Genomic DNA, 13,106 nt, shown 5'->3' with positions numbered 1-13,106 from the left:
TTGCATGACTGGAGGTAACTGACAGTTTTCATTTGCTTATCATCTTGAATAAGATTTATTAAGGTGTTGTTTTCAGCTACGTTACGTATGCTTTTGCTATTCTCATTACGCAAATCGAAGTGGCCTCACAGAGTTTACGAATATTTGCTACGTTCACCATTTTATGAGTAAATGTACGAGTCTCTCCTTAACATACCGGTGCTCGAGTGCAAGGGGCACAACAGTGTCTTGGCACGTGCTGTTACTGACAGGTGCCCCCAACAAATACGGCATCCGTTTATGCTATATGTAAAAATGACTGTCGATTTACGACAGTTTTGTGAAAAACTTCTTTATTTATTTAAAATGACGTGCCATTGTTTGTGAACTTTAAAGGGTCATGCATTCGAAAAACGGCAGGTTTTTAGCAACGCTTTGATTTTCAAACCTCCGGTGCCAGTCAACAACAACTGAGTGTCGGTTCATAATCAACTGTCACGCTTGAAAAGCTGTAGGCGATCGCGTTCGGACTGGTTGCAGTTAGATAATGGTCGAGCTAGGACCTGACACTCCACGAAACGGCAGCACTTCTACCTCTCAAGTATAGAGAGAAGAGCGGACAAGCTGGACTTGATCCGCACAAGTTTATTTTCAAAATGTGGAAAGACTCTAGTAATTTTAAAGAGGGAAAAACGTGGACTAGTGCTGTGGTTGTGGTTTTGATGATATGCTGGTCATATCCTAACTACGTTGAGGGTAAGTTTTCTTTCATTTAGATTAAATATTATGTAAATAACTGACCCGTCAGCCTTACAGTTTTGCTGTAGCAACTGACTCAAAGCGTATGTTTTAGAATTCAATATAAAATTTTTATATGATTTATAGGCCTATTGACGATCTTGTTGTAATTGATTTTAATTTTACTCACTCTTTAAACCATTCAATGAAGTTCTAGACATGAAATTGACAAATTCATCATATATTAGATGTATAAGTTGAATTCCATTTTGATGGAATTACACATTATTTTATAATAAACATGGTAATAACTAAAATTCTGGAATGTTTGTCTCATTAAACATTAAATAAAAAATATGAAGTGGGTATGATATGTATTGGAACAGGTGATTTTTTTGTTTTTTGATTTTCTTGGTTTTGTTTTGTTTCAATTTGACATCGATCAGTCAGCTATATATCTATGAGTTCTATCTTATTATAACCATATAATGTTATAGATTTATGCATGCATCAGGATTTCGTTCAACAGCCTGACAGAGGTGCTGAAGTATAAAATTTATTTCATCAATAATGTTTTTATTTTACTCTTCAGGAATGATTTATGTTGAGTTGTTAGATTTTTACCATTCACAAATCCATAAAAACAGAGTTATAAGAAGTCATCATTTCATTTATAGCACTGCTAGTGTCAAATTCCACCACCTCTCTCCAGCACCCCCTCATTGATGTTTCCACAGGAACATGATAAAGTCTTGATTAATTGTTGTTGCAATGTATTTTGTAGGAGCATGTGACTGTACAACAGACTGTTCTACAAATTGTCCAGCTGGTCAGTATTTTGTGAGCGGATCGTGCGTCACATGCCCTCAGGGATCTTAGTAAGTATATGTAAACGAATTTGTAATATGAGTGTTATTAGGTTCCTGGGACTTTTGGTGTAACGGGTAAAAACATAACAATCAGGACAAAATGAATAGAGAAGTTTCGAATTGGAACTCTTTTATCGCTAAAGGCAAAAAAAAAGTATAAAAGCCTCCAAGTGACCCGTAATAAATGTCAGTCAACTATGACCACATTTAGTGTAACAGGGGTGCCTGAAAAAAGTTACTTTGAGTGAAGGTACGATGAAGAAAATTGAGGGTTTGTGGACTTGAGAAGATCCTAAAGGAAAGCGTGTCATTTGTGCCTCTGGAACATGTCGAGACAGGTGATCGACATACATAAATGTGATCAAAACTTACCTAACATTTTCCACAAGTCACATGATACAGTAAAACTGTACAATTATACCTTTAATGACAACTCGAAACTCCAGCAGAGTTTACGCCAAAGTAATTGGTTGATGGGTGAGATAAAAGATCTTGAGTTAAATTTGATGTCTCAATTAGCCAGGCTTATTAGTGAAGTCGTATTTTCCTCCGCCAAAAGAGGTTTTTGGTGTGCATTTGTCTGCTGTCACAGCAGACACAAAAATGTATGCGTGCATTTGGATAAAATTTTGTTCACAGGTTGTCCTTTATGCAGAGGGAATAAATTTTTCCCTCTAAAATATAAATAAAAAAAGAAGGAAATAAAAAAGAAAAAAAAAAGGAAGAAATAAATTTATAAGCCACATAGAATTTTATTTTCTATCTTCACGGGACTAATCTCCACCCAAAAAATTGTTGATTTTGTATGCCAATATGACGTAGAGAATTACACTTTTCTTCTGAATTACATGCAAATCGAGTGATCTAGTATGAACTTGCATGAACCCTAATGGTATTGGTGTTTGTATTAGCTATGTTGGTGGAAGAGATAGACACTCTGAAGTTAATGATCATCTAGATGCGTCCCTTGGTCCCTGTGTGTAAACAATATAAGTATTTTATAGATAAACCCATAATGGCCTGAGCAGAAACTGTGAGGCCCTTTATGGTGCTGGTCTCATGCCTATATAGTCTTATGACTGTTTAGTTGGCAATTGTCCAAAAAAAAAAAAAGTGAGGCAGTTAATCGAGTGTTGAGTCTTTATAGGCATTAGACATGACTGTACCAGTGGAAGTATTAGTACATACTTTTGTTATTAACAGCAGGTATATAACTACCATAGAATCATATAAGTTTTGTTAAAAAACATTGTCTTCGTCCATGTCACACAGCAGTTTGCTTGCACCATAATGGTGACTGTCGTTGTGTAAGTAAAATATTCTTGAAATATTTGATCAAGCACCAATGAAATAAATAACTACATAAATTAGTAAAAATAAATTAATTAATATATAACACATGTATTGAACACAGCAATTTGAAATTTGAAATTTTAAAGGCAAATAACGGATTGTTAGTTCTGGTTTCCATATGTGAATAGATTTTCAAATTTGTTTAGTTGGCATTTAGATCACAACATTTAGACTGCAGTCCATGAGTTAGGCCAAAAATTTTGCCCCCAGTGGACACTTGATCCAGTTCCCATCTGGGACAGAGACAGGTTTTATGAGGCTGCCCATCTGGTGTTCAGAGGGTGTGGGGAGTGGGGTGGCAGAGTTAGAAACATGGGTACAGTTAGCAAACAGGATCTGTTGTCTGTCTCCTGTGACAGCCAGCAGACCGGAGTTGACAAGGTGTACAGTCAGGGCTGGGCTTTCTTTCCCAACCAATATTCTGGAGCCATGTATTAAATTTCATTTCTCTCCATTCTCTCTACCTATTGGAATTTTTTTTGAGAACTGAGTTAATAACTAATAACTAAAACGCCAGTCTGAAGTGGATCTGCCAGGTTTAACGAGCTGTTTTAAACTCTGTACTGTTTTTACTCTTTTTTTCATATGTGGATTCAATTCTAATAATCAGTATATCAGTGAAAAAATGCTTGAAAATAGTTACTCTGTCTTGAATGTGTGTTTTCAAGACCCATGTACTCAGTATGTTTAAAATAGACAAACTTTGATTTTGTCGCCAAGTTTGACGAACTGTTTAATTCTGTGCTGGTTTTGACGCATTTTTTTCATTTAGGTAGAATGATAATAATGAAGATACATAAATATACATTTAATTCCCATTCCAGGGGGTCATATGTGAAATGGTTGTTTTTTAATTTCTTAATTTGTAGCATTTAATTTGGCTTAACAGACAAAACAAAAGATCATCTGCTTTCTTCTTGGGATATAAAAATGGCTGGAAATTACAGCCTAAACCTTTCCTGTGGCCCCAGACATTACAGCCTAAACCTTTCCCAAGAATCCAGACATTACAGCCTAAACCTTTCCTATGGCCCCAGAAATTACAGCCTAAATATTTCCCAAGGCCCCAGAAATTACAGCCTAAACCTTTCCCAAGGATCCAGACATTACAGCCTAAACCTTTCCTATAGCCCCAGAAATGACAGCCTAAACCTTTCCTAAGGCCCCAGAAATTACAGCCTAAACCTTTCCCAAGGATCCAGACATTACAGCCTAAACCCTTCCCAAGGATCCAGACATTACAGCCTAAACTTTTCCTGTGGCCCTAGAAATTACAACCTAAACCATTCCTAAGGCCCCAGATCATAAGTTTTGTGAAAGCATTGGCCTTGGAAAATTTTCATGCATACAAATGAGACAAACTGTAGGATTATCAGAATCTGGATAAATCTACGATGGAATTATTTCTTTGTACTTATGAAAGCATCATATTTATATATCCGGCTGGTTTCCTACATGTGACAAAAAAAAGTTAAACGGAAGATTTTAAGGTTTTATCGTGGTAGCTGTTGAAAATGCCTAGGAAGTAAAGAGATGAAAAAAGAAGACATCCTGTCATTCAGAAATCAAAACACAGTTTCTTTTTTATTGTTTACCAGTGAAACCTACATGTCTGGTCTTAGTTAGCTTCGTCATATATATGTGTATATATATATATATATATATATATTATTGACTTCTGAAGGATCATTGATTTCTTTATTTATTGAGTTCATCTTCTGATAGTGGTTTTAATACACAATAGGCTGGTAGGAATTCACAGCAGGGGGTATGTGTGGTAAGGGACAGGTCACTGTACTTGAACAGTAAAAGAAGCTTTCAGATCTTATTTGCTAAGGTGTGATATAGCCTTACTCTGTACCGTAATATCTTTAAAAATAAGAGGAGATATAATTTAACAATCCCTAGTAACTGTTGTAAAATCTGTAGAAATAACATAGGCTGTTCACTTTAATTTAGGAATCCATAGTAACTACCGTAATATCTGTAAAAATAAGTAAAGGAGTTCATTGGAATTGACAATCCCTAGTAACTACTGTAATATCTGCAGGAATAACATAGGCTGTTCATTACAATTTAGGCATACGTGGGAAGGTCTGCAGCAACCTGCGGATGATCGTGGGTTTCTCCTGGGCTGTGCCCGGTTTCCACCCACCATAATGCTGACCGCCGTCGTATAAGTGAAATATTCTTGAGTACGGCATAAAACACCAATGAAATAAATAAATAAATAAATAACATTAGAATTTAGGAGTCCCTGGTAACTACCATTATATCTGTAAAAATAATGTAGGCCGTTATGTATTAAAAAATAGTAATTGCCTAGTATTTTAAAAAAATTAAATTTTGGAAGTCATAACTTCACCCAGTGTGTTTTCCTTCCATCTTGGCGAATGGGCGTCTTATTATTTAGGGTGATTTGTTATCAACTACCTGTATTTGCCTGTACCCTGAACTGACCCTTCTGTGTCTTCCTACTCGGGCCATGACTCACAAGTGTAGTGACGTCTATACAGCATTATTACTGTTGTAAATTCAATTTTCCAGATTATCTCTCTGTCCCACCCTTGTTTTGTAAGTGTTAATACTGCACATGCTTGTACTGTATTTATTTGATTGGCGTTTTACGCCGTACTCAAGAGTATTTAGCATTTACCATGGTGGCCAGCATTATGGTGGGAAGAAACCGTGCAAGGTTTCTTCCCGCCAGAGGAAACCCATGACCTACATGTATTGTAGCTGGAGATATTAAATGTATTTTCATGATACTTAGGGCCTCGCATATATACAGCCTCAAATTTTTTGCATATGAAAGAGCAGTTAATTTGCAGTGTGATTTATGAACCTTTTTCATTGGATTTTGGAGATATATTGGTATAGCTATATATCTGGTAACTATATTGATTTGGTTAGTCAATTTAAAGGCTCCATAGAAAGAGTAATTTTGTCGGCCTACACACTACATACGTGTACGTGTAGAATAAAGCCGTAAAGAATGAGCATGAACAAACATCCGCAAAGAGGTGAAAGGGTTAAGGAATTAATTACAGTAGCATGATGTGTATTGTGTATATCATGAAGGACAGTTGGGGCATTTTTTAATTCAAACTGAATAAATACCTTAAATCCATTGAATTTTAGTTATTGTTCAAGTTTGAAAATAATTTGGTTCAGGAAATGATTGTAAAAATTTGCTCCTAATTGTACACACACCGTTATAAAAGTTAGATTGTTGTTTACATGACAGTTTTGTCCTGTACCTGTAACATGGTTCTTAAATTGTCAGATTAATATTTTGTGCAGGATAATTTGTCTTTCTACTGCTGCATATTTCCAGGCTTGATATTAATTTTTTTTAAAAATGTCCCTTATGGAGTGTCATAGCTGTAAAATTTATCATTACAGGGGTCATAATAAACCCACATCCACATTTCTCAGGCATGTGATTTCTTCTGGGCAAGGCTTTTGTTTTTAATGGCTGCCCCTTGTGCAAGTGGTCAACTGGTCAAAAATGGTGAAGTAAAATCCGAGGCCTGCATTATGTAGCTAGAGAGTACAGTGTGTGTACACGGGCTGTGTTTGACAGACCTAACATTGTGTTCAGAAGAAAACTGCAGATTGAGCTAGGTTTGTTTTGAGGATAGGATCACCTTTCTACTATAGATACTACAATATAAGTTTCAGCATCACAACGTAGAGTATATGACCTTTATTTGCCTCTTTAAAATTTGCACTTTTTCAGCCAGATTTTTAGGGAAAATAAAATAATTTTTGATGTTATATAAGCTGGAATCTAATAAACAACATTTTTCTGGCTGCTTCGTTGTTGTCATATTTACGGTACTATTTGTTCATGCCTGTTTTAGTGGTAGTCACAGTGACAGCTAAATGTCCTGAGCCTGTAAGTCCAGCACAATGAGCTGACCAGTTATGAAAGTGACCATTGTGTGCTTAGTCCATTATCCAGAAACTTGAAATCAAAACCCCTATTGTATAAGCTTGGTTTTAAGGTGACCATATAAAACTTTAACCATTACCGTTAAACATCTAAGAAATCAGCCACATTTTATTTTTATTTTATCATTACTGTAATTCTTCAACCTTTCAAGGTGTTTATTCAAGCTTATTCTTAGAAGACGTTATCCTGTATTGACTGATAAAATTATACTTTTTTGTGAAGCCCTGAAACTGGCCCATCCAACCAATGTTTTTTTTGTCTCCAAAATCCAATTAAAATGCGCATGATTTGCATTGAAAGTTGCTCTTTTATGTGCGAAAAAGCTGGGGAAGTGTGGTACCCATGAGAAACCCATACATGTAAGATGCCATCAAATTCTAATCCTTGAAAAATGTTTTTTCTAGTTATTTTTTGAGTTTCATTGGTAGTTAATTAGAATATTTATACATGTCCGTGCAATAGAATAAGGTTTTCGGAGAGTGTGTAATGTCAGGTATGGTCTGTTTACTAATCTCTCTCGTTAATGTAGTATTATATTACCAGCTCAAAGCGGATACGTAACTGGCAGCGAACCGTATCAACATATTGGCCGAGCTGCTATACACGATAACAAAGTGTGATTGATGGCCTACAGTCTTATATGATTACCTGTTTCACCAGTATGTGTAGAGTTGTGTCTTGTATATATACTCACTAGGCGTGCAAGATACAGGTAGATGTAATATAAACACCAGTTTCAAAATCTAGCTATCAAATAACATGTACAAATCCACAGCTACATCTAGAATTTGTTTCCTAGCCAGGGATTGAGAATAGGTTTTGCATGCTCGACCTTGGCCTTATAAAGGTATCAGATACCTTAACGCCGTGTAATAAGAATTGTGTATTTTCAGTTCAAACGTATTACCAGAAGTCCTTTACTTTTGGAAGTATACGACTTCCCTCTAGCTTGTCTCCACGGCACTTTACACTTTTCTTCCATCTCTAACACATAACTTGTATGTGACATATCTGCGCAGCCATGTATTTCTCTTTTCTCTATTGCGCAGCAAACTGAGAAAAGGTATTTATGGTTCATGATAGGTTCCATGGGTGATTGTGTTGAAATAGACTTACGACAACGGAAAGTTTTATAAAAGGACAACAATGTCTTTGATAGCAATTGTTTTATATAAAGATATAAAAATAGTCCATGGATTTTTAACTGCATAGCAACAGAGATCAGCATAATTGTAATCTTTAAACACGGAGTTGCAGTTTCAAGGTGTGGCCAGTTCTTGTAGCAGCCATTTACAGTTAGATTTCCCACGATTCGGTTCACGATTTCCACCCAAGAGGGTGGCATATTTCTCCGACAGGATACTTCTAGATAATGGACTTTTAGTAATACAGAATATGTGTGTATAGTATGTAATGATATGCGTGGACTGGGGCAGACACTTACAGACCAGCACGTGGACTGGGGCAGACACTTACAGACCAGCACGTGGACTGGGGCAGACACTTACAGACCAGCATTCACATTGTTATCTCTTGTACTGGGGTTAATGCAGATAAATAAACAATGATTGTTTATCCCGTCCTAGTTTCACCCATTAAATTTCCTTCTTTATCTGCATGATTTCCTCCTGTATGGATGGGATTGTTGTCATGTTTACCTGGTTTCCTTCCCCACATGGTATCTTATGTCTGCCCGATTTCCTTCTTTATCTGCTGGTTTCTTCTCATGTCTGCTTAGTTACAGTGTACCTTGTGTATTTGCCTGATTTCCTCCTCTGCCTTATTCTCTCATAGCGACCTGGTTTTCTCTAATGTCTGCATGGTTTCCTCTTATGTCTGCATGGTTTCCATGGTTTCCTCTTATGTCTGCATGGTTTCCCCTTATGTCTGCATAGTTTCCTCCTCTGTGTGTTTTCCTCCTCTGCTGTAGTTCCTCTTATATTTACCGGGTTTCTTCTTGTGACTATGGTTTTCTTTTCCTCTGTCTTCATTTCCTCCTGGACTTCATTTCTCACCACATTTATATTGAGTTCCTCTTTTGCCTGCATGATCTCTTCTTATGCCTGCGCAGTCGCCTCTTATATCTACATGGTTTCCTCTTACATCAACATGGCGTCCTCTTAGGTCTACATGGTTTCTTCTCATGCCTGCTTGGTTTCCTATTAAATTTCCATGATGACCTCTTATGCCCACATTGTTTCATTACATGTATGTCTACTTGTTTTCCTCTTATATCTACTTGTTTTCCTCTTATGTCTGTTAAGTTTCCTTTTATGTCAACATGTTTTTCATTTATGTCTACATGGTTTTCATTTATGTCTACATAGTTTCCCGTTATGTCTACATGGTTTCCTTTTATGACAAAATGTTTTCCTCTCACCTCTGTTTGGTTTTCTCTTGTGCCTGCCCAGTCTCCTCTTATGTCTGCCTGGTTTCCTCTCATGTCTGACTGGTTCCTCTTATGTCTTCCTGGTTTCTTCTCATGTCTGACTGGTTTCCTCTCATGTCGGACTGGTTTCCTCATCTGCTCTTCTTCCTAAACCAATAAGCCTGACCAATGTCCAACTGTTAACACATTGGTTTGTAAGACGTAAATCATGAATCAGATTTCCCTATTATAAATCAACACAAGCATCCCTGTAACGTATCCCCTAATTTTGCCTCTGTTTTCAGTTGTGAAGGAGGAGGTACTACAAGCATAGACTGTCCTGCAGGTACCTACAATGATTTACCTGGACAGAGTGATCTCACAGCTTGTCAGGTGAGATAAATCTTTGAATGATTTGAACATCGGTGATCACGCCCTTCTTAACGAAATCTGAGAGAAAAAATGTGGAGAAAAACCTCCATATTGAGTCATCTAGGTTGTCGCTGACTCATTTTCAGAATGTTTTAAAACCACAGCTTGGAAAGGGAATTTATAGATTTCTGCACACCCACTGTTTGTGAGGCGTTGTTGACGAAAAGCAGTGGACGATGCTCGTGTTTGCATACATAAAACAGATGTCGAATGAATGAATGAATGAATGATAATGGCTTGACGCCACATCGGCATTATTTCAGCCATATCGTGGCGAGAACAAGGTGAAAATGCGAGACGGTTGAGGTTTTCAATATGGTAACGAGAACATCAAAAACGGAACAAAAAATATTCAGATTTGGAACACTATTGTATAAATGATAACGTCTTCAATTTGAATATGGCGTTAAAGATTAAAAGCAAAGAACGCAAGTTAATGAACAAGTGAGGATGTTGTTTAAAAATTTCAGTCGACAAAATGTCAACTTTTAATTCACAGGGCCGTCTTATCTCCTGTATCCATGTACTTTTGCTGTTCTGTCCAGCTGTAATTGAAATGGCCTTGAGACCCATTTAAGTGAACATGCAAATAGATAGTTAGCTGAATTCTTCAATGTTGCCAAGTGCATCGTCAATCTTTTCAAGTGCCCCTGCATCCAATATTTTGAAACATTCTGAGGGAACTACAGGTGAAGAGAAATAATGTGCACAGTTTGATGAAGCCTGCATCTTTAGTGACATGAATCATTTGTAGCGTGGTCGTCATAATAATTGTATGCATTGATTTCATTGAAAAAGGTGAATTAGATGTTGAAAAGGTTGAACAGGGTGCGCACAGTCCTTGAAACTCCTTGAAAGTGCTTGAAAAATACAATTTCATTTTCAAGTACTTGAAAGTCCTTAAAAAAGACAAATACTCCTGGAAATTCCTTGAAAATCTTAGTTTGTCTAAAAATATTGTCTGGCACTCGCCATTGTTGCAAATTTAGAACATTTTCTTGAAATGGCGATAAAATTTGATAAATTACAAATGTTTTTGGCGACAAAATTATTTACTTAAGAAAAAATAAAAACATTCTAAAAAACGTTTATAATGTTTATAAAAAAATCTACCATGAAAGTTTTATGGGGTTTTTAGCAGATTTTCGCAATTTCTCTGATGAAAATGATCCACTTTCATTTCAAACAGTCTCATCTCGGCGAAACAACAGCAACACAGTTGTATGGTGATTACTTGACAGAAATCTACAAAGGTGGTTCAGCATTGTTGCAAGCTGACTTACATTAAATAACGCTTGAAATCATTTTTGTTAAATAACGAATGAAAATCATGACATCATGGGGGATGCCTTTCATCGCCAATTTAAAAAAAACAAAAAAAAAAATTATCAAGGGTAGTAAATCAAGGTAGAGTTACACCTGTAAATGAAGTTACTTCCCATGAAAAATTTAAACTTTTCCACTTAATAAACTATTTTTTGGATCCGAAGTAAATAAAATGTTTCTGTGTTACTCCAGTGTGCTGATCATAATGTTACATTTAAATAAACTGAATTTACAAATTAATTTCGAAACAAATTTTTCTGATAGAGGAAATTACATTTTACTAGGATCCTACAGATAAATTGAGAAAAGGATTTTTTTTAAAAAATAAAAACATGCTGTGAAGCATCGGTTCATTATTATGAGGGCAGTTGTTCTAAATGTAATGTTTGATAAACTCCAGATATAGCTGGAAGAGACCTAACTGATTCTAGCAGCTACACCAAGGCAGATAAAAACGAATTACAGAAGGAGAACTACGTTCATGTTTTTTTTTTTTTTTACTGAGCCAAGTCAAAGAATGTGTCGGATTACAGAGGTGAAGGGCAGATATTTCTTGCAAAAGCAAACGACTATTCAATATACATGCATGCAAATTAAAGCATCTGTAATTCAGGCTTAAAATATAGTCTATAATTTGCACCATGGTATGTTTAAACTAGCCTTGAAAATGACAAAAAAAAAAAAAAACTCCTGGAAAACTCCTTGAATTTCATTTTCATATACCTGTACGAACTCTGTTGAAGATTGACAGTAAATATCATTTAAAAACTTAATTCTAAAATAAAAAAAGACTTTCCCCACGGTAGATATTATCTGAAAACTTGAAAACTTAATTCTAAAATAAGAACAATTTCCCACAGGACTGTGCTGCAGGATCATACAGCGGATCTGGAGCTACGGGGTGTACACTTTGTCCTGCAGGGAGTGCCTGCCTGACTAATGGCACGGAGAACCCAGTGGCCTGTCAGGCTGGTCATTATGCACTGGACGGGGCGAATGAGTGCACAGCGTGTCCAGCTGGGTTCAAATGTACAGCCACAGACCAAGGTCCAGTCCCTTGTGAGGACGGTTACTATACAGTCAACACTGGTGAGTCCTGAGACATGAGGCAGATACCATACTGAAAACTCAGTGAATGCAGTATTTCAGGCTTTTGCTCTCCAGTTGTCTCCCTTTGCAGCAACTGTCTCAGAGAAATTGTGCAATTTTTTTCTTTTAGGTCTTAATATTTGTGCAATGCCTGTTTGTTATATTCATCATTGCTTAATTTTTGTGGGTAATTTGCAATTTTTTGAAAGCTCAACATAACACTTTCTGGAGTCCTCAGCAGTACCCTTGGTGAGTGCAAAGTCGTTCGGAAGAAATGGTGTGAAGAAAATCAAATTTAATACATACACATATAAAGTATACTGGCCTGTCTTTTTCTCACAGCCCAGACGAGCTGCCAACAGTGCCCGCAGGGTTACTTCTGCCCTAACAAGGCCTCGGCCCAGCCATGTCCCTCAGGAACCTTCAGTATCGCGGGAGATGGGAGCTGTACTGCCTGCCCGGGAGGGTCCTACAGCAGCCTCAATGGTGAGTTGTCTCCCTTGTTCTGGGCTCCATCTGGTGGAAACCAAACAGATTAAACCTTCACAACAACACATTAAATACACTCTATCGGTAAATTACCTAAAAATTCGGCCCATGACTATGTTGCACATTTTACACCATTCTGGGAGATCTGATGATCTTAGAAAGGTATTTTGAGGTTTGTTTGAAAGGTAGGATCATATCCCACTTGGAAAAATATAAGCTTAAGCACCAAAAGTAATGTTTTGTGACATTTATTTGCCTCTAAAAATGCAAAACTTTTCGGTCGAAATTTTGTGTCTATACCATGTCCCTTTCCACCAGTAAAATTTTAAAACTCTTATACCCAAAATGTTGGTCGTTTACCTAAAAAATGGTGTGAAATCATCTACAGCTGTAGAGGTAATTAGGCAGAAAAAAATAAACTGGCAAAAAATTTGTTTTGCGTTGAGCTGAAATCAGAAGTCAAATGTAGATTCATTTGGTATGTATTTTGATGTATTTATTGTTG

The 13,106-nt window shown here is 36.7% G+C and overlaps 1 protein-coding gene across 1 annotated transcript in view; it reads left to right on the top strand.

Annotated features, from left to right (window-relative positions):
- The first annotated feature begins 310 nt into the window (after nucleotides 1-310).
- The window catches only part of LOC135464380 (uncharacterized), a 173,902-nt gene continuing 161,106 nt past the window's right edge, over nucleotides 311-13,106 (top strand). Inside the window, 5 exon segments of the mRNA XM_064741806.1 lie at nucleotides 311-735; nucleotides 1,502-1,595; nucleotides 9,571-9,658; nucleotides 11,884-12,112; nucleotides 12,455-12,598. Of these exon segments, the coding sequence (XP_064597876.1) occupies nucleotides 636-735; nucleotides 1,502-1,595; nucleotides 9,571-9,658; nucleotides 11,884-12,112; nucleotides 12,455-12,598 (655 nt within the window). The 5' untranslated portion in view covers nucleotides 311-635.

This window comes from Liolophura sinensis, chromosome 4 (genome assembly GCF_032854445.1).
Source record: "Liolophura sinensis isolate JHLJ2023 chromosome 4, CUHK_Ljap_v2, whole genome shotgun sequence".
NCBI classification, from domain to species: Eukaryota; Metazoa; Mollusca; class Polyplacophora; order Chitonida; family Chitonidae; genus Liolophura; species Liolophura sinensis.
The sequence above is the reverse complement of the archived record's forward strand: the minus strand, read 5'-3'. Positions and strand labels throughout refer to the sequence as shown.